Here is a 21,778-nt window from a genome sequence, read left to right on the forward strand (position 1 = left end):
GTGTACAACACACCTATTTCATCAGAAGTCTACTGGTACCTACACTAGGTTATATAGAAATACCATCAGTGCTCCTGCACTGAGACATTTTGCCAGTCAGCCCTGCTGTTCTGTGGAGCCAATTAGGTTCACACAATTCAAGTCAATTTCTCTTACAGTATCTTACAGTGGGTAGTGTTTCAATACAGGAGCAGGGTACTAGGCACAGCTCTTGACCTGAACCTGTAAGAAGAGAGAGTCAGAGGAAAAAAAGGGGAAGATCATTACATACGGTATCAGAAGCATATATGCAGAAGACGAAAAAGGAGAGGCGGAGGAGGTGGAGCCAAAGGAGGAGAGGAAAAGGTTGTGAAAAGAAGAAAGGGGAAAGACAAAAGTCTAAAACCAAATCCCCTTAACGTTGGTATTAACTGTACTTGCAATGTAAGTTGTACGAAGAATATATAAAATAAACAGCTTACATGCTAAAAACTTTATCCATCTTTTTAATTAGTGGTGGTAAAATATTGCCTCAGTTCACTAATTAAGCCCTTAGCAAAAGCAAAGAAACTAACAAACAAAAAAAAAAACAGTAGCAAATGTGCTTTGACAGCATTGTTACATACAAATACACCAAATGCACCTCAGATCTCTTTAGGTACAGTTTTAAAAGTTTCAGCCTCTCTTGAAAACAGAGGGTTAAGCAAGATTCTTTGCAAGTTGTAAAAAACAAAATCTGGAAAGCTGGAAACTTCCATTTGCAGATTTTTGAGGAGAGAGTCACGTAATTTATCTGGAAGGGTAAAAAGGTACTTGATCATTTGAAAGAAAACAAAACGATCATTTTCAGTGGTATTGTGAGGTTTCTCATTTTTAAACCGTGAAGATGAGAACTCTTGTAGTAGGAAGAAGTTTTTAAAATGGTACTTATAATTCCAGCTTTTATTTGCACAAGAAAGGTTGAAGTTAATTTTATAGTAGATCTTCAGCTGATTGCCATTTGTCTGCACAAAAAAATCTTTTGTGGTTGACAGTTCATTTGCTTTTTAGGAAAGTGGATACTAACTAAGGAGTACATAATTAATAGTGCCGAAAGTGGCAGATGGCTTGATGAAACAACGTACGAATGGGGATATAAAATTGAAAAAGACACCCATTATTCACCTCAAATGCAATCTGCACCTAAAAGATGGCGCAAAGAACTGACACAGTCTAGTGCTCCAGGGGCCTTCCACAGATGGAAAGTTATCCTCGCTGTTAAGAAAGGTGATAAACGAATGAAGTCTATTATAAGGTAGGAGGATATGTCTTAAAGTTTAAATAACGAGCAACAGAACAGTTACGGTATGGTCGAACATATCTTTCTTCTTCCATCCCAGTTAATTTGGTCCATAACAACTGCTGGCTCTTCAAACTCTGAATCATTTTCATTAACATACTTTTCCTACATTTTGCAATTCTTTTAATCTTTGACATCGCTGCTTTTTTGGATTTCTTTTAGTAGAGTGTTAAATACAGTATGCATTATCATATGTTAGTATCTTAAGTAAACAGAAACATTCTTCATGAGACAAGGTACATAGATTTTTGCTTTGTCAGAGTACTGCTTTACTTTGTGTATGTTACATACAAATGGTAGCCAGAATCATTTCACTGGGTTGGGTGACCTGCAACAGTGTCTTGTTGTTCTGAAGACCTGATTTGTACTGTAACACTTAATATGTACTGTAACAGATACGAAGGAAAAGAAAAACTCCAGTGTGAGAATTCAGACTACTTTTTTTTTGTTTGTTTTCCTTCCTACACATTTGGGTTCCATGGTTAAAGTATATGTACTATCACAAGCAGAGTATTAAAAGTAACATTTTTGTCTAAAACAGTAAAAGCAAGCAGCCCCTGACTTTATTTTAGAACTATCCATCAGTGTCCTACTCTCCTTTGTTGAAATTCCAGTTAGTTAGGAGTACTTCTCAGGTCTGGGTGTACCACAGATGCACAGGCAAGAAAGGAGTGAAGTTTGTCTGGTTGATCTTGGAGCAGGGCTGCAAGCCACATCACCAGATACCTGTCTGCAGTCTTGCCAAGTGTGTTCCTTCCTTTACTCAGGGCTGTTAAGCACCCTTTCATCCTCCTAATGAAGGCTGGGCAATGTCATGTGTCTGCACTCTCTTACCTGTAGTTTGTGAACATTAACGTAACTTTTAGCAGTGTGAATGTAAGCACAGTAAATAAATCTTTCCAAATATGTTTGTTTAGAGTTCTGCAAGCTGGAAAGGCAACCATATGTTCATCCCAAAATATGGGGAGAGATATCACTCATATATTCGTCCGTAATAAGTTTTTTCTTATGCAAAATGAAAAACGTTTATCTGAAGATCAGTGCTACCCTTTGCAGTATATAGGAGATTACCTTTTGGAGGTAAGTAAATTTAAAAAATATTCATAAAATTGATTTTTCATTTTTGTTGTTAGCAATTTATGTCAGGCTTACTGATTACTATGTATGATGCAGCATTAATAATAGAGACGGATACAATCACATGAATGTTTTGAGCTTTGATTAGGAGTAAAACAGCTTTCTTGTACTGGGACTGTTTATCTTAGAGAAGAGAAGGTTTAGGGGAGAACTCTTCAATGTGTATAAGTACCAGGAGCAGGGGGTGTACAAAGAGGGTGGAGCCAGGTTCTTTTCAGTGGTGCCCAGTGCCAGGATGAGAGGCAGTGGGCACAAACTGGAGCACAGGAGGTTCTCCCCGAACAGCGGGAAGCACTTGTGTGCTGTGCAGGTGACGGAGCAGTGGCACATGTTGTCCAGGGAGGTGGTGGAGTCTCCTCCTTGGTGATCTTTGAAGGCTACCTGGGCCTGTCAAAAGCCACCCTGCTCTGGGTGGCCCTGCTTGAGCAAGGAGTTGAACCAGATGATCTCCAGAGGTACCTCCAACCGTAACCAGTCTGTTACAGAAAAATTGTCTTTCTCAAAGCAGTGTTTTGATTCAAACCAGTAGAAATGACACCAAAGAAGCATACATCTTCTTGCTCTGTACATTCCTTCTCGGCTCCTGCTTTGTGCTATTACTAGTGAAAAAAGTAATTAGGCTTCAGGAGGAAGTTTCAGTATAGCTAACCATCAAATAAACAGTTTATAAGTTATTCATAAATTACCAAGAAAAATACTAATTTTTATTCTCTTTATTTTGGTAACAATTTCAAGAGTGTGCGCATATCATGGTTGGACCAGTTGATCTTGCAGGTCATTTCCAACCCTTGGATTCTACAATTCTATGATCTGTGTGTTTATCTGTCTGTCTCTATATATGTGTAGATTTTTTTTTTCTGGGTTTAGCATATGGCATTTAAATAAATTTTAATGGTATCCTCATGCTTCATAATCAATTTAATTACCTCTTTTCTCAACTAACCTCAATTATTCTACCTTTCTGTTCGTAACATTAGCGTCTGGTAAAAAGATTCAGATTCTTAAATCAGAAATAAGTTTGCTCATAGTCCTTCATGGCTGGGAGGAATTTGTGGTTGCCATACGAATTCTCTGAGGGGACTCTATATTGGGCAGAGGAAATTCACTCAAACTATTCCTGCACTAGGAATCTTACGTAAGTTTCTCATCTATATTCCCTTTTCAATCAATGTACTGAGACTGATGCTGCAAGAATTGTAATTCCTAAAATAGGTGTATGAACTGCTGTCTAAGCATACCATTAATTAATACAGAGGGAATCTTTCCACAGTTGAGGACAGAGAAAGTTAAATAAAATCAATTTAAACTAAGGGATTCTGTAAGGAAGCATATGAGAACAGAGTAGCACGCCAAGAGGGTTTGCTAAGCATGTCTTGTATACCAACAGTGTACATTTACAGCAGCCTCATCCATGGAATCAGTAGTAGGGCAACCATATAATTGTCTGCATTTCAGAAAATACTAGTGATTCAAATCATATCTTCACATATGCAAAGATAGATTCAGTTTTGCCATTTTCTGTATTGGAAAACCTGTTGCCAGTCATGAGAACATTTCCTTTCTCTTTTACTAGTCTAAAGTCCTACATTCTTGAGAATACAAAGCTCTATATTTCTTGATCAGTAGAATAGGATTTTCAAAAGTCCCTGTAATAGTTTTCTTCTGTTAATTGTACTAGAACATGAGACGGTACACCAGCAGATCCACTAAGGCATGAAGACATAGCTGTAAGCTGAGGTACTTTATTTGAAGGGAGAAGCCATACTGAAGTCATCTTTCCAGAGAGACAGTGTTCTGTTGGAATGACAGAGCCAGGTGAAGCATCCAGTGCAACATCAGATCGTTGGGAGCGTGAGGTTTGACATTCAGCTCCAAAATTAGGTCAGAATGAGTTTAAAATCACAGTTGTGAAAAGACGAAGCAAGAAAAACAGCTTAATTCTGTCTGTCATTCATTTTCATCTGAACTATGAGCGGACATGCCACTGTTCAGTGACTTTTTTTTTTTTTCTTGCACATGCAGGAGTCACTAGAACTAGAACTTTTTTCTTTATTGTGTCCACAGAGAGAGAGAGAGAGAGAGAGGGAGAGGGATGCCTCATGATTCATAGTCCTTTGTTTACCATAACCAATTTTTTTACAGACCATATTGATAAGTGATCCTGTATGGGGTGAGACCATGACCCACATTCTTTACAGTAGTCATTCTTTCCATTCTGGAACATGAGTCTAAATTTTTTTTTTTTTTTTTTTTCCCTACAGTTTGGAGCATTTAAATCCAGGGATTATTTCTTAACTGAGGCATGCACAATTCAGAGATTGATGAAAGTAGCAGTGGTGTCAGCATTGTCTGTTAACGTCATAGTAATTGAGTAGAAGACTAACAATGGCTACAGAAAGACCAGATTTCAGATTTTAAAGAAACCTTGTTTGCAAAGGATCAATTTGCCATTGCTTGTCATTAGTGAAGGGCTACTCAATTACAGTTTTTTCAACAATGTCTTTGGCAGAAGTGGATAGATTTATTCGATTTGAAATTCAGATATGAAAGTGGGTGATTAAAATTCACCAAATGAAAATGTAACTGCTTCTTTAGCTTTTGCAGCTTCATATCCCGTGTACTTTCATCAAAACTGTGTAGAAAGAGTAGAATAGAGAGGGATTTAAGTCTCTAATTCTACTTTTAACTGTATAAACAGTACAGCTGTGTCTCGGTCTGGTCAAAGCTTTACATAATTGGGTATTGGGTCTTCTAGAAGTATCTGTTCATTGATGCACTTCAGTTTGGACAAATCAATAGTACATCATCTTAAAAATAAAAAAAGAAAAGGAAACTCACTCCAGTCAACTGTGAAAAATTCATTATGGGAACATACTTGATACAAAGTGTGATTAGTTGTTCATCAACTTAGGTAGAGAACAATATCCTGGTGGACTGGCTAGGAGCTTGTGCAGTAAATGCAAATTGCTATATATCCTAAATATTGGCAGAAAGCCTTGAGATTCTGGGGAAAGCACTTATTTTGGGGAAAGCATTTATTATTTAATAAAAATAAAAGGTGAAATAAAAAATACTGTGAACAAGCAAGAACAGAAACACCTTTGTTTTTCATAGAACACGTTTATGTAATTGTGTACTCTCACGATTCCAGTTTCTACCTCTTCTGTTTTTTCAGGTCAAAAAATTTAGTCCTTCATTATTTTGGTCACACTTAAGATGCAACAAGGGGTGTCATACATTTGAATCTCTCAGGAGATACAGTTTACCAAGCAGGAGAGTCAGATACACTATATAAAACTTCTTAGTATTTTATCCAGGAATTACTTGAAGGACTCAAAAAAAAATATCCTTTAGACTTGTAGTTCCTCAGAGTGAGGGATGATTTTAATCAACTGCTAAATAAAAAATGCTGCTTTTGCGAACTTGTAGAGCTAACAGTGGGTTTATTAGGCAGTATCTGCTTCTTCTGGAAATCTTTTAAATTCTTCAGATCAAAGTATTTTGATCTCCTCATTTTAATGATTGATAAAGCTGTTACAAAAGGGCAAAAAAGGGGTTGAAAGATCTTAGTGTTTACATGCTGATTAAAACACATATCAGTGTGGGATCTTGTTCTAGTGCATACTTTCTTAATGAAACTTGCTTAGGGAAATTTTTGTTTAATAGAGGAATGAGAGTCAAGTATTTATGACTATCCCACCTTTTACTGATCTCCGTGAACCCTGAATTCATCCCAGGTGTGCTAAGTGTTCCATCTTAACCGGTTCATTAACTTACATGCATCCTTTTTTTCTAGATTTCACTAAAGTAACTCACTTCAGAGGGCATGAGAGCGCCAGTTGCTATTTAAATGCATCTAAAGAACTCAGAAAACTGCCAAGACTCTGTCTCTTAAAAGGACAAGAGTAAAACATAGGCACAACACTTGTTAACATGCATTAGGCTTCATCAAAAAATGTTATGAACATGTTCTTTTCTCTTGCTTCTGGAAGTACTTGGTGCACATTTCATTAGGACTTTGAAAGTTCCAATTTTGTAATTATGTAGTCCTGATATTTGACTGCTACTTCTTCTTCCCATAAATACATGTGTCGTATGGTTTAGTACCCAAATCAGATCCCGAATTAAGCAAAACCGCATTATATTCATTTTCAAAAGTGAAACTGCGTGTAGTCATAGGTTTTCAGACTGTTCTCTCTGATTTTTTTGAACCAAGGCTTTGCTTCGTCTTCGTATTTCGTTATCTGTTCCTATAACATCAACCTCGTAACTCTGCTGTTAAAACACTTTGTGGGAGTGTCATAAATGACTTGAAACTATAAGGTGTCATTTTTACTGGTTCAAGGTGTTAAAGCCACATGCATGATCTTAGGGAGCTGTCCTCATGGTTAAACACAGACTTTAGGTGCTTTTCTGGCTGCACACCAGAATTCACAAAATTTTACCAAGTTGGTACTATAAATTATTTTAATGTAAGTATTTTTAGAAGCTTGTTGAAACTAACGTGCAGAGAGTGGCACTGAAAGTAAAGACTAGTTAATGTATCAAAGCAGGTCTTGAGTTCACACTCATCTTTGGCTCACCAACAACTATTTAGAGCCATTTTCAAGTTACCAAAAGTACTTGACATGCCAATTCCTGTCACAAGCAGACTTGATTTGGGAAAGATTTATTTATTAATAATTAATAACACAGTAGAATAGTGAGAAACAAAGAACAAAATGAAAAACACCTTCACCGCATTCAACTCTTCCTCCCATGTTCATCTATCTTCATTCCCCACTCTTCTGTCTTCTGCTCCTCCAGGAGCAGAATGGGGGTTGTGGACAGTCCTAAGGTGTCATCTCTGCTGCTGCTTCTTCCTCACACCTCTCATGGGAATTCTCCTTCACGAGCTGCTCCACTCTGGACTGTACTCTTTGTTCAAGCCTTCAGGAATGGACTGCTCAACAGGGGGCTTCTCCACAGGCCACAGGGGAACTTCTGCTCTCTACGTGGAGCACCTCCTGCCCTCCTTCTGCACTGGCCCTGGGGACTGCAGGGCTGCTTCTCACTCATTTCTCACTCTTGCAGCTGCTGCAAGTGTCTTCACCGTTTCTTAAATACATTACCTCTGGGGGCTCAGTTTTGCCCAGCAGAGAGCTCCTTTTGACGCTGTCTGAAACTGTCCCTTCTCTAAAATGGGGCAGCTTCTGGTCTCTCTGTACTCACAGTGGCTGCACCTGCAGCTCTCCCACCCCCCGCTACCAAAACCTTGTCATGTAAACTCAATGCAGCCTAAAACAAAGATGTTTTAGTCTTAGTCTGTGTAGATAAAAAAAGCACAACTTCTAAATTTTAAATTACTAGCTTAGTGCACCCCTAAAGGCAAGAACTGAAAGGATTTCACTGTAGTGGCCTTTATGGTCACTGAAAACCTGTATTAAAAAAAAACTTACTACATTTTCAACTAATTGAAAAGGCGGGGGCTTTTTGTTTTTGAAAAGTCCAAAAAGAGAATCTGTTATGTCTTAACACAGCTCTTGTTTCAACAACAGAGATTGGGACAGAGTTAAAGTCAATTAGGAAAATAAGTGGGAAAACTTAAATTGGTAGTTCTCATGCTATAGCTGCCTGCAACTTCAGTGTTCTATTTCCACAGATGTTTATTTGCCACATGCTGTAGACCCTTGAAAAAATTGAATAAGCATGCACGTGCACACATGTATTTACAATCAAATGTATGGAAAGACTTCAGGACATAAAAGGTGTTCTACAGCATTAGCTTAGAGCATTATAAGCTTGAACATAATGTGTTTTTTTGCTCTGCACAGAAGGAAATGCAAAATATTGAAGTTACCCAAATGAACCGTTTCCTGCCTGAACAAGAAACTGACCAAAATGAGTCTAATGTGAAGCTTGTTGAACTGAGAAATGCTGTGATAAAACATATGTATTCTGCCGAGGTAAGTAACAATTAGTTAATGCTTTCTCAGCATAAAATGTAAAATATATATAATTAATTGTAACTTTTATTATGGATAATTAATCTACTTAACTAGATATTTTAACTTCTTTTGTAGTAGTAGTAGTGCCTTTTTAGCCTGCAGTGTTTAATAATCTTATATTTACTACATCTGCCATTAGCCAAAATACAACTTAGTAGAGATAATTGGTAGTCATAGGTGTATGAAAGACATAGTAGGCTGTTTGAAATCTTGGTGTAATATGTGACATCAGTAATAGCTAATATTGTTCAACACAGTGTCATATTGGATTACAATCGTTCTGTGACTTCCCTGTTACCTAGCTAGATTACACTAACATGTTTGTAAAACTAGCCATATCCTAGAAGAAGCAAAAATTTTGTTGATGGATAGGAATGTGTTTGGTTTTTTTTTTTTTTTTTGGTTACAAATAAAAACTGGAGCAAGAAGCACTCCTTTGTTTTAACGTTGTCACATATCTAATCGTGATAAACTAGATATATTAGTAATTAAAAACAGCATTTCATTTCTAGAATAAGCAATTAGTGTGTATTATTGCTGTAAGTTACACTGATGCAGGTGATACTGTGTAAGTATTCGTGTAGTAGCTCACTTACATAAAGCACTCTTGATGCTGTAACTGCAAATTAAGGTCCACTATATTTTTCAACATAAGCTCCCAGTAACAAAGCAATTCAACAGTTCAAATGCTCAATGTACAAATTTTTTAAACTCAAGACTGGCAATGTGAAGACTAATGCTGCTTAAACCGATACACCGTCAAATACTCCATTAGTGACATTTCAACAGGACCATAACCTCCAGACCTTTAAAAAATGAATCTGTCTTTAACTTCTTTTCTGTAGGACTATTGCAGGTTAACCATAGTAGGCAGCTGAACCCCACACAGCTCCCTTCCTCCCCAGAGCAGGACTGGGGAGAGAATCAGAGGCAAGAAAACCAGTGGGTTGAGATAAAAACTGTTTAATACGTAAAGCGAAAGCTGTGGGCACAAGCAAAGCAAAATAAACTCCCATGAGCAGGCAGATGCTCAGCCGTTTCCAGGCAAGCAGGGCTCGTCATGCCTAATGGGGACTTGGGCAGACAAATGCCATGACTGTCATAGAATCATTTCCCCCAGTTTTTCCTGCTGAGCACGATGTTGTATGGTATGGACCATCTCTGGGGTCAGCTGTCCTGGCTGTGTCCTCCCAGCCCGCTGGCTGGCCAGGCAGTGTGACAAACTGGCATTGACAAATGTGCCAGCACTGCTCGGCAAGAGCTAAAGCTTTGGTGTGAGTCCTGTTTGTGGGTAGCACTTTTTTGGTCACAAATCCGTCATAGCACACCCTGAGCTACCCTGAAGAAAAGGAACTCTATCCCAGCGAAAGCCAGGGTAACTATATAACAATAGCACTTCTTATTAGATTATCTTTCCCTCAAACTACTGTGTAGTTATGTGCAGATAGAGTAATCATAATCCTAAGGACTTTTCCTGATAAAATATATTATTAAGCTCATAACACTAGGTAACTAAATGTAACAGTAATAGTAATACATTCTTGCACCTACTATCATCCCATTACAAGCAACTTGCAAGGAGTATCCAGAGTTTGCATTTTGCCATAGAAAAACTGAAGGCACGTTTTAATGGTTAAGTGAATCAAATCTAATCAAACTGTCATTACATAACAACTGCATGAAAAAGAAGCAGAAAATAACAGGAAAACTGACGAAAAAAAAGAACACATATTATTATCCTCTCAGCTCATTAATCCCTTATTTCCTAATTTTGCCATCTAAATATTAAAAAGAACCACAAATAGATTGCTATGTTTAATGTTTTGTTTTTACTGTGTTTAAAAAAAATAAAATAAAGTATTTATAGACAGTTTATTGGTACCCAGCATACAGGTTGACTTTTTTTCTTTCTAGACTGCTAAACACAAATCTGCTCATAAAGACAAGTTGAATAAATGCAATCCAAAGGTAAGGATTCTTGCAAAGAGATCATGTTCCATTTATGTTTTCTTAATGCAGTCAGGTAAATATACTTTTATTGTAAAATTAGCTATTGAATAAATATTTAAAAATACTTATATTATCCAAAAGTCGAATAGAATTATTGAAAAGTTAAAGAACATCATTCAGATACTAGAGAATGTGTTCATTGTTAAAGTGCTTCCAGTACTGCCCTCTTATTATGAAGAAACTCTCTAATACTACTGGCTAAGAGAGCACTATCTGTTAATAGCCTAAGAAAAGAAGAAGATGATATGTATGATTTAGTGTCATAAGCTATTCGAACACTGTATTTTTGCAATAGTAAAGTAGAAAAGATATACTCTGCATTTTGCAGTTTTCATGTTTTTGCTAGTAGAGACAAACTTTAGGTTAAGATTGTCTCACCATAGAAAGAAGCAGTACTTCAGCATAAGTTTTAAGCATCATCACGCATGTTTCAGAGTGTACTGAAGTAAGGATTACAAGGAGGATAAATCATATTTTCCAGTCCTATTCTCATAACAACTTTTGACTTTTATTTTTCTTTGGTACTATTTAGTTCTCATTTTTCTTCCCATTAAGACAAATGCATGCCATAAATCAGGTACAGGTCAACACCAATTAAGTCTTTGTTGTAAAGTCTCTTAAGTAAAAAAATACTTCCAAATTTTTTCCTTTTCTATACAACACTAAGAATAAATTATTTAAATATGTTTGTTGAAATGTTACATCTCAGTAATTAAAAAACATTTTACATATTAGCTATGAGCTACTGTACTTTATATGGTAACTTTTATTATTTAAAATGTTAAAATGGGAAACTCTTTAAGCATATGTGTTACCTTTGTGTATTTCTTCTGTGGCTGAAGACTCTTTTTTGTGAACCATACTAAATAAATAGTTACTTGGTATATAAGTGAGGTCCCAGTCTTCACAGCATTACCTTTTTATCTGTTTCCTTTGTATTGATAGGGGAAGAGAAAAATATTTTTAAACAAAAGCACCAAAATGCCTTTGTCCTACACTGTAATAGTCATGTTTTGGTTAGTGAATTTATGGGAAAATAAAACTTCAGGTTTCTTAACACTTTTGAAAACAAATTGTTATTCGGTACTCTTAATGATGATATAACTTCAAATTTGGAATTTTTGAACCCAATTCTAATTATTTTCTATAATATGACCTGCCACCATCTTTTAGTGCTTTGTGGAATACCTGTTGCTAGCCTTTGCATTTGACATGTTTCTTTTATAGGCAGTATATTTATGGCTGTTAAACACAGCTCCAGTATGGCTCCAATAAGTATTTCTGTTAGTCTGGGGGTAGCAAAATTAAATCTACAAACTAAATTATCAGATTAGAAATGTGTGCTGTATTCAGTCATCTCAGTTTGCTTCCGCTGGTCCTATCAATCATCTTCCCTGTTATTATTTTATATTGTCTTTTCTGCACTTGGTTACATAAAACACAACTTCTTTTCTATGGACCTTCATTTTCATTTGTTTCTGCTCAAAGTTTTAATGCTTCTACTGGCAGTGCTTCATAGGAAAATGCTAGTTCATTATCAGCCAGAAAGCCAGCCAGCACAGTTTTGTACACAGCTTATTGAAGGCCCTCATTACAAAATGTGTCTCTGGATTCTGCAGAAAGTCCACTATCTTGGTTTTCTGTCATCCTTCCTTATCCCTTCCAAAAAAAGGTGAAAACCTGTTCTCCTCTTCCTTCCTGCCCTGAAAGTAAAGCAAAAGGCCTCTCACAGTCTCCCAAAACTGTTTTTTTGTTGTTGTTCAGTGTACTTTTCAAATAATGCATGGATGATGTCTGTTTCGTCTAGTACCAGAATTTTCAAGAAACATAATTTTTTGTCACAATACATAAAGATGTGCTGGTACGATCACCAGATGAGGGCCAGTGGTGACGTGCTTGTCCCCGCACAATATACTGTCATCTTCGCACGTTTTAAATCTAGAAAACAGAGTTGTTCTTTGACTGCTATTAAACAGTTTATGATTGCTCCTTAGATGTACTGTTTGCATATAATTAGCATTACAAAAGTATGAATGCAACTATTATTTCCAAAGGAAATAAAGTGAAGATTTTAATAGTGCATATATGAATGAGAAAATTGAAATAAATGTGAGTTGCAAATGCCAGATGCACAAAGATTTGATTAAAAGAAAATTGTCTAGATGAGCATCTTTATTTATTGTTAATATAGCAATGGCATGCCTTAGGGATCTCAGAAATGTAACATTTGCTGAGAAACTAAATACTGCTAAGATGGATCTCATTCATTTAGACCTTAGCTGTGATTTAACAATGATTGTCATTTCTTTCATAAGTTTTTGTTGTTGTTTTCAGGTTTGATCTGAGCTCTTAATGTTTTTATTTCTAAAACATTTGTGAGAATTCTTGCTAATAGCAGTATACTCCATGACCTCAAACCACTATTGGACTTGAAGACTGCGTTAGTTGTAGTTTAATTTTGAAAAAATTGGTTGAACGTTGCTTTGTCTACTATGCATTAGGAGCCAAGATTCTTGGCAGAGTTTGTAAAGTCTACCAGGTGTAAAGGGACTAAAGCAGTAAGAAATCTACGTGGTTGTTCAACTTCTATCAACTCAGTGATCCACTCTTCTTGACTCTGCTTCTTTCATTTGTGGCTCCCTATCCCAGTTTCCTTGAGTTTACCAGAACCTCAGGCTATACAGTTAAACAAAATAGCTGGATTTCAAAACAGAAGCTAACAGCAGTATGGTTGCAACTGGCTTATGCATCTTAGCTTTGTGTTGGACTAGAGGAAAGACGTAAATAGCAATGTAGCTGAGATCTTCAATACCCCCTCTTTGATATCGTTAGTCAGTGGAAATAAAGTTTTTGAAAGCTGAGAGTACAGACGATAACAGGGAAATTACAGGGCAGATACAGCATTCCAGGAAAGCCATTATAGATTCTTCCAGGCCCTCTGAAAGCTTGCAAAATTAAGTGTTTCACTGTGATGAGTGGTACAGAGTAAGAAGGAAGTCTTGTGCCATTAAGAAGATCTTCAGAGCTTTGAAGTCCATTGGGATCAATACCTGTGCTATCTGTAGCATTAGCTGCTTCTTTGACATGTCATGGTAATAGGAGCAGCACTAGGGAGATAAAACTGTTACATGGTTTGTAGTTTTATAAAGTTTATAAATGATGTATTTTGTGATTTTACATTTTTGTTCAATTTTTGTTACCTGTTTGCTGATACTAACTATCTTGCTGCTCCAGTCATATGTTGCGGGATGTACTGTGCACATTTAGAAGCATTAACACTTACTCCTGTGCATACCTTTTAAGAATATAGTCAGGCTAAGGAGTGTGTGAATTTTAATTTGTTTTTTAAAAGGGTAAATGCATCCGGATGTTGTAATTTGTAATGTTCTTCTATTTTACTATATTGCCAACATTTTACTTAAAGATTTTGTGTTAGTTCTTGTTCTGTATTGGGTTTGTAAGTTTTTTCATAAGCTGCTCTTTTACTTATGAAGCTATCTTATTTCTAGGTTAAAAATACCAGCCAGTCCAGAGCTATTTGGCACATATTTGAAGGATTAGTCGAAGAGCGTTTATTACCTGATGTAATCTCAGAACTTGCTGCTGTTCAGAAGTACTCTATACCTCCTGTGCATTTTTTTCATTCTCTTCTAGAACATGTCCTGTTGGTAAGAGCTGAAGGCTAAAGTATTAGAAAAGACTATAGTGTTATAAATATTATCTTTTCTTCTGACAGTATGCTTACAGTTTTAAGTGATGCATTAACCCTTCATGTTCATCAATGTCTTAGCATTACTGCAATCTGAAAAGAAATAACACTTTAAAAAAATATTATTATTAATTTACAAAAACTATGAATGTAGGAGTCTAAATATTGTGAAAGAACCAACCCAGAGTTTTTTCATTGCTTGTAGAAACAGCCCGTGTGCAACATGTTTCTTTTAACTTTATAGGCTACAGATAGAAAGCTCAATAGAAAAGAAGGTTTGTTCTAAGCAGTGATTTATTCAACTGGAATACCACACTAGAGCAATTGTTTTTAATTGTTTTTATGTTTGTTTGTAAATTCTGCTTTTTTTTCTGCTTCTAGTTATGCATTAAATGGCTTGTTACTTCACTGCTGTAATTTAATTTAATTTTCATTTTGGTCATGTGAGATTGAACCGTATACTTGGCCAGGGTATAGCTAATATTTTTTTCTTATTTTATTACAGGGCAATACTGATGCAGTATTTCTTGCTAAATTTCATCATGTTTTGTACCTTGTTCTCCAACTTGATCCTCCTTGGAAATCCCCATCTACATTAAGATATTATTTGGATTGTCTTCAGTGTCCTATCTGTAAGAAAGGCACGTGGTCCTTTATAGAGATGCTTGTAAGGTAAAAAAAATTAATGTTGTATTAGATGCAATAGTTATTCCAGATAAAAAGTTACCCCAAACCTGGGGAGGGGGAAGGAGGCTTGTAATGCTGTTATACTGAAGTCACATCTTCACCAGAACAGGTTAACTGTATGCGAAGGTCTAGAATTGTAACTGAGAGTTGGGCTTACGCTCTTTCAGTATGTGTTAGCTCACAGGTGGAAGTGTATCTCGGAAAGGAAAAGAAAGACAGGTTCTCCTTTTTTTGAAGAATGATTTCTTGTTTTAAACTTTTCAAAATCGCAATTATGTATTATTGCTGTTCTAGTGTGTATGTATATATGTACATACACAAATACATCTGCAGTTATGAGGCAAAGCCCAGTCTTACCTTAGCAAGCATGAAGCTTCATGTTCTATTTTGATGTTAATCATAAACTTCCTATACATGAACAAACACAGGACTCAGCTTATATAGCTCTTTGGCAAGTTTGTCAATGCTTTAGCGTAGGAACTCATTCTTTGTAACTTACATCAACAGAAATTAATTCTTCGTGCAGTTAGAACAATAACAGCACTTCTTATTCCTGTCATAAAATCTTAAGTAATATTTAAATAGTTTGGTACAACTGTGATTAGAAGTGTGCAAATGCAGATCATAGTAACTATGTATATAGGCTTCAAGGGCATTGAATCGCTGCATTGGAATCACCATAATTGGACACGTAACAATTTTGATTAGGAACTTGTCATTGTGCCATTGTAATGGAAGAGAATTTAAATATGAGAAAATACGTGAAATATTTTATCTTTTAGTACCTCTTGGCAGACTCTGGATACCCAGCAGATGTATATCTGTTTTTTGTATGTGTGTGTTTATGTGCATGTTCTTTCTAATAGTCAAAATTCTAGCAAGAAAAATTTTGCACACATTACTTCAAAATTATCTCCATCACGTCAGACAAGCACTAGATTTGACCAAAAATTGTATTCCTGTCTAATAACTTTGTGGACTGTTTCTGAACTGTTTATAGGATGGATGTTAAATCTATGAAATATTGCAAGACTCTTATGTAATTAAAAGATTTGCAAGAAGTTCTGTTAAAATCAGTAATTGTACAGTTGAGACAGAAAAATGCAGAAAACGTGGTTCATCTACCAAACAAGGCCCCAGTTACAAACATGTTAAGTTTTTGGAAAAATTGTAGCTTTAAAACCAGAAAGTTTGGCTTTAAAATGATAAATGTTGCTGGGGAGCAAGGTATTTCCTTGTCAAAATTATCCAAAGTCAAAGCTGCCTTCTTTGCCAATAAATCAGACTATGATTTCCGTCATACAAATGGATTTTTTGGTGTTTATTTTTCAGGTCTTGCCTTTATTGCAAAACCATTTGTCATGCAGTCCCAGTTTCAGGAAAAGCAGATGAGCAGAGGATAGTTCACAAAACATTATTAAAGTTTTTCTTTGATTTAGTAAAAGCTGAAGTAGAGTTTCTGACAAAAAGGTGGGTTTTATAGGATAACACTTTTATTACTTTTTCACAACTTCACATGCATTTTTGTATCTACAGCAGCTTGTATCCTGATTTTTGTGTGTCTATAATAATACCCTGTTTCAGAGGTGGTATTACTTAACATTTTCTTTTATATGTCTCAGTTCTCAGTTTATTTATTGTAATTGGTATTGTTTTTTTCTAATTGTGCTTTAAGACCACTAACTTTTCACAGCCTTATTATTTCACTATATTACAAGTTTCAGTAAGCATTGAATTTTGCTAGTAAAGCTACATTTTTAGCTTTGCAATGTTTCCATATCTATTCCATAAGTTAGAAAAGCAGTATTTTGAACATGCTGATTAAAAAAAAATCAATTAAATGTTACCTTTCACTAGGGAGATAATTATCTTTCCTTAGTTTATGAAATATAAAAAAAGTCTTGGTTTTGCTCTGGCAGCCTTTATATATTAGCACAGTATTAGAATTCCTTCAGTTTGACTGTAATAGTCATCATTATTTTACTTATTATTCATCAGAAATTGTGTCTGATCTTTCCATACTTAAAAATTGCCAAACCTTTGTATGTTTTGACAGAAGATAAGGTTTCTGTCTAGTAACTATAGTAATCAAAGTGGCATAAAGATTTAGGTTTTTTCACTTGCTTCTTTTTTTCAGTTTGGTTGAAGAGACCAATTCACAGCACCAGCAAGTAATGCCACAGACAGTTCTTCTGAAAACCTTTTGGCTGGGAAGCGAAACCTCAGTGCTTTTCACCAAACACATAAATATTCTAGCAGATTGGGTCATACTTTCCCATAGAGAATTGAACAGAACAAATGATGTGAGTATGAATTTTATGCTTTAAAATAATGAAGACTGACATATTTTTTAAAAGACATTTCTTTGTTCATTCCTTTGTGAGGAATTATATGTAAGTATCACAGCTGCTTGTTATATCTGCCTTTTGTTGTGAAGCATGCTGGTTTTTGCTCCACTAAAGGAAATGAATTGATCCATAAGATTCTCATATTGATCTGTAGAGAAGAAACGAGTCATGAGTAGCTTGTTGGCTACATTCAGATGTTCATATGCCCTTACCAGCAGGTATTACTGTAGTCATTAGGGACACAAGCTTAACACATCCTGTCAAACAATAAGGTGTAACAAAAGAGATGATTATCTTCTTTTACAGTGATTGTATTCAGGCAGCATTGAAAGGAGAGAGCTGAGAAAACAATTTTTGATTGTTTTCTACAGATAAACATTATTTTATTTTATTAAATGCCCCAATTTCTTCCCAAGTCCTTTAGTTTCATTTGGTATCTTCCCTAGATCTTTTCATAAAAATGAAATAGAAGACAACTTAATTGCTGTTCTGTGACCTGCTGACCAGCAGGACGTTGACCTGAAAGATACTGAGTGTCCTCTATACCACCTCTTTCTTTTCAGAAGCTAGAGGCCTTGTAAAACATCTTTGACTTCTTGATTCTCACATAAAATACAAACTTACTGCTGTCTCTGCGTTCGCTTTTAAATTATTGTGAAAGCGCAGAATAAATAGGTACTTCATTCACTTTTTCATTACAATAACATAACAACAATAGAAAATCAAGTATTCCAGAGAAAAAAGCACTTTCAATATAATAGCTACTAGTTCTTCATTATGTTAAGAAAGCAGAAAGATTAAACATAATGAGAGTTTCACTCATCTTACCTAGCCAGACCTCCTACCTTTTTTGAGGACTATCAAAGACAGATATTCTGAAACAGTGCTGCCTTTTATCCTTCGTCAAGATATTAAAAAAGTTCCTAAAATTAGGCTTCTATACCCATATTTATATTTAAACAACCTACCTTTTCAAAGGTCCTGAGCACCAAGCAGGCTCACATTCAGTTGATTTCAGTGGCCATTCTGATTCTTTGGAAAATGAGATTGCTTTCATATGTTTCCTGGTGTTGAGTGTGCAGTTTAAGTGTAGGCATTTTTTTTTTCCCTACTCTGCCTTCTTTTGACCAGTTCCTGTACTGTAAGCCATACCTTCATCATAAACTGCTCTTTGCATAAGCAGAATAATCACTTGTGGCAGAGTGTAGTACATGTATGAAAGATAAAGGAAGACTAAAACACAACAGAAAAGATAGACCTACCTCTTGTTTAGGTTTTATTTTTTCATTGTTTTCATATATGTTTAAATACAATATGAAAACATATATATATAAGAAATGTCCTTTCAGCACAAAGCCAAAATGCTTACTGTGTTTACATTTTGATTTTATGCAATACAATTATTGTGCAGTGTCCTTGCAGATTTCTAGCCTTAAAAAGCAGCTCCTCTTTTCTGTTGCCTGATAATTTCTGTAGTGTTTTGTGTTCCTTCCGACTGCCTTATCCTTTAGGTTCATATTTTTATAATGCTTTTTTTTTTCCTTTGCATTCTTTGACAAAAATAATCTCTAAAACAAAATACTGTATTTTTTACATAAAAAACTCATCATTATTGCTTTCTGCACTCTCAGTTTTGTTTATAACTTGAAATAATGATTTTTCTTATATTCAGACACTCCCTTTAGAATTACATGACATAGCTGAAAAGGTCAAAGGAGCCAAAAGAGAGGATCCTCCCAAGCTATGCAGACAGAACTGTTTTTTTTTTTGTTTGTTTGTTTGTTTTTTAATTATTCTAGAGATGCATACATAGAAACATATACCATTAAATAGAGTATATTGGGTGCAGTTTTTCCCCCATCTATGTTTAAGGGTATGATTCATTGTTACCAGTTCTGTTTTTTAAAAACTGCATACTTAAGAGGCAGCACATTGTCAATATACATGTAAGGCCACTCAGAAACCAAAATCAAAGGAATGGCTCAGGCCATCCTTATATCCATATAGGCAGGGAAAATTAAGTGTTTTTTTTTTGTTTTTTTTTTTTTTTTTTATACACATGTAAAGGGGTGACCATGTCTGCCTGCTTACATAAAGGCATGAGATCATGGAAAGACACAAACATGCCAATTGTGATATAGTAAACTTCCATGCAATTGTTCTGTGACAATATCTGTGAATAAAAGCAGATAAATAATTGGACGAAATTCTTTTTGAGGCATATTAAACAGATTAATTTCTAAGCAGTAAAAGTGATTTATTTATTTATTTTTATTTTTTTTTAGCAATTCAGAATGTGATGAGAAGCATCTCTTTTTATGTGATTCAAAGAGATTGCAACAAATAAGCAGTAGAGGAGAGGGAAAATATCTGTATGTATTCCCTGTCATCTAGGTTTTTTTTGCAAAAAATAATGCATATATGCAAACATATATAGATATACATGAGTGTGTAGAAAGAGCAAGCCAGAAAGAGATGTAGTATCTGAAGTGAGAACCTCCTGGCTGAAATTCTGCATGAGAGTTGCTGGTTTTCTTGGAGTAAATACTCTTAAGGTGTTTCACTTTTCATTGTAACCTCTATCAGGAACAAAGAAAAAGAAAGAATGAAGGGCTACAAAGACTGTAGTTACATATGTGGGTGACTGTCATTACATATACAGGTGCATTTACTTTCTTGTGTTGGAATTTACTTTATCTTAAAAGTACTGTAATAAAATTAGTGACAGGAAATCGAATGCCCTCACTCATCACTGCGTTAATCTACTGGGACATCCTGGTGGAAGAAAAGTATTCTTGTTGTTTAAAATGCACTGCCAAAGAACACAAGACTTTTTTTTCCATCTCTTCATCTCTGGAATCAATATTGAATATATGGCTAAAATCATAGAATCATGGGAATGATTCTGTGCTTGTCACAGATCAAAAGTAAATAGCATTGATGCAGAAACTGACAAGGTTTCTTGAAACAGAGCTGTTAAATTAACTTTAAAATCTACGAAGGAACAAAGGTATTATTTGTAACACTGAGTAGCCATTCAGTTAGGGCATCTTTTCATGATGATACTGCCTCACTAAGAGAACCAGCACACTTGTCACCTCTGCTGCTGCTTTTTTTTTTTTCTTTCTTTTTTTTAAGGCTGTAATACACAGTCTGACAAAGGAGTGTAAAAGGGATTCATTCCAATTTTTATTTGCATTGTCTTTCATATTTCTAGTGTGCTTTCTTCCGTGTTTCAAGTATCATTACAGTATGGTATAAATTTGTAGAATTGAATGGCTTTCTGTCAACTCTCCAAAACTTTATTGGAAGTATGTTTTAGACAGTTTTCAGAGTACTGTATAACCCTGAAAACATTATACCTTATAGCAAAGAACTCTAAAAAGCATCTCTAAAATAACTCTGTAATTCAAAGTAAGAAAGTTAAAATGAATTTTCCTGTGACTTAAAAGCTTTCCAATGAGAACTTTTATGAGTACTAAAAGTTCTGTCACTGGAGGGCCGTACTTGACTCAGGAAAGCATTAAATGAAACAGCGATGAAGGAGCTGGGTTTGTTAAACTAACAGTTACCCGTTGTCCTTTATATGCTAAAACAGTCAACAGCCTTTGTTCACTTCAGTGCTTTTCCTCACTGAGATAGCATTGATTCTCAACTCTAACAACCAGTAAGAGAGTTTTGAAAAAACAATATTAATTGGATCTTGTTTAATTAGCTAAGCATGGTGTAGTAGTGGGTTGACCTCAGCTGGCAGGTAAGCACTCAGCCACTCACACAGTCTCCCCTTAGCAGGATGGGAGAGAGAACTGGAAGAGCAAGAGCAATAAAACTTGTGAGTTGGGATAAAGACAGTTTAGTAAGTGAAGTGAAGCTGTGCACACAACCAAAGGAATGTAAGATCATTCACTATTTCTCATTGTCAGGCAGATGTTCAGCAGCTTCCTGGAAAGCAGGACTTGGGCACACATAGCAGTTACTTGGCAAGACAAATGCCACAGCTCCAAATGTCCCCCTTCCTCCTTCTTCACCCTCCTCAGCTTTTTTGTTGAGGACAGCATCACATGGTATGGGCTATTGCTTTGGTTGTCTGAGGTCAGCTGTCCTGGCTTCATCCCCACCTCCAGCCTCTTGTGTACCCACAGCAAGTAGGCATCAAGGCTTTCACATTCTCCCAATTAGCACCCCCAGTCTACTTGCATGTTCAGCACCTTGCAGGTTCCAGCAGTGTTTGGCAACAGGTAATACGTTGGTGCGTCATTAACAATGGTTTAGGAACAAATTCAAAGCGTAGCGCTATACAGGCTTCTCTGAATAAAATGAAAAATCTTTGCCAGCCAGACCCACTTTGGCATCGTAAGTAATACTGCAGTCCTCTAAGAATCTTTGCAATGTGATTTGAAATCCTACATTTTGTAGTAGTACATTATTTGCAGGAATTTTAAAAATAGACATTTGCGAGGAAAAGAGAGATACTTGAATAGTTTATTAATGTACCTACGAAAATCATGTTCTCATTTGCTGATTTATAAAGAAACAAAACTAAGTCCGGTTCACGTGTAGTTAAAGGTTGAAGAATAAGTGG

At 35.8% G+C, this 21,778-nt stretch overlaps 1 protein-coding gene across 2 annotated transcripts in view; it reads left to right on the top strand.

Annotated features, from left to right (window-relative positions):
• SLF1 (SMC5-SMC6 complex localization factor 1) overlaps positions 1 to 21,778 on the top strand; it is a 40,888-nt gene that overhangs the window by 2,317 nt on the left and 16,793 nt on the right. Inside the window, exons 4-11 of one of the 2 annotated variants that reach the window (XM_035310867.1) lie at positions 1,030 to 1,273; positions 2,236 to 2,398; positions 8,269 to 8,400; positions 10,357 to 10,410; positions 13,962 to 14,120; positions 14,667 to 14,833; positions 16,181 to 16,318; positions 16,986 to 17,151. In XM_035310867.1, the coding sequence (XP_035166758.1) occupies positions 1,030 to 1,273; positions 2,236 to 2,398; positions 8,269 to 8,400; positions 10,357 to 10,410; positions 13,962 to 14,120; positions 14,667 to 14,833; positions 16,181 to 16,318; positions 16,986 to 17,151 (1,223 nt within the window). The remainder of the gene's footprint in view (positions 1 to 1,029; positions 1,274 to 2,235; positions 2,399 to 8,268; positions 8,401 to 10,356; positions 10,411 to 13,961; positions 14,121 to 14,666; positions 14,834 to 16,180; positions 16,319 to 16,985; positions 17,152 to 21,778) is intronic. The other variant, XM_035310868.1, reaches the window with a different exon arrangement.

This window comes from Oxyura jamaicensis, chromosome Z (assembly GCF_011077185.1).
Source record: "Oxyura jamaicensis isolate SHBP4307 breed ruddy duck chromosome Z, BPBGC_Ojam_1.0, whole genome shotgun sequence".
In the NCBI taxonomy this organism is placed as follows: domain Eukaryota; kingdom Metazoa; phylum Chordata; class Aves; order Anseriformes; family Anatidae; genus Oxyura; species Oxyura jamaicensis.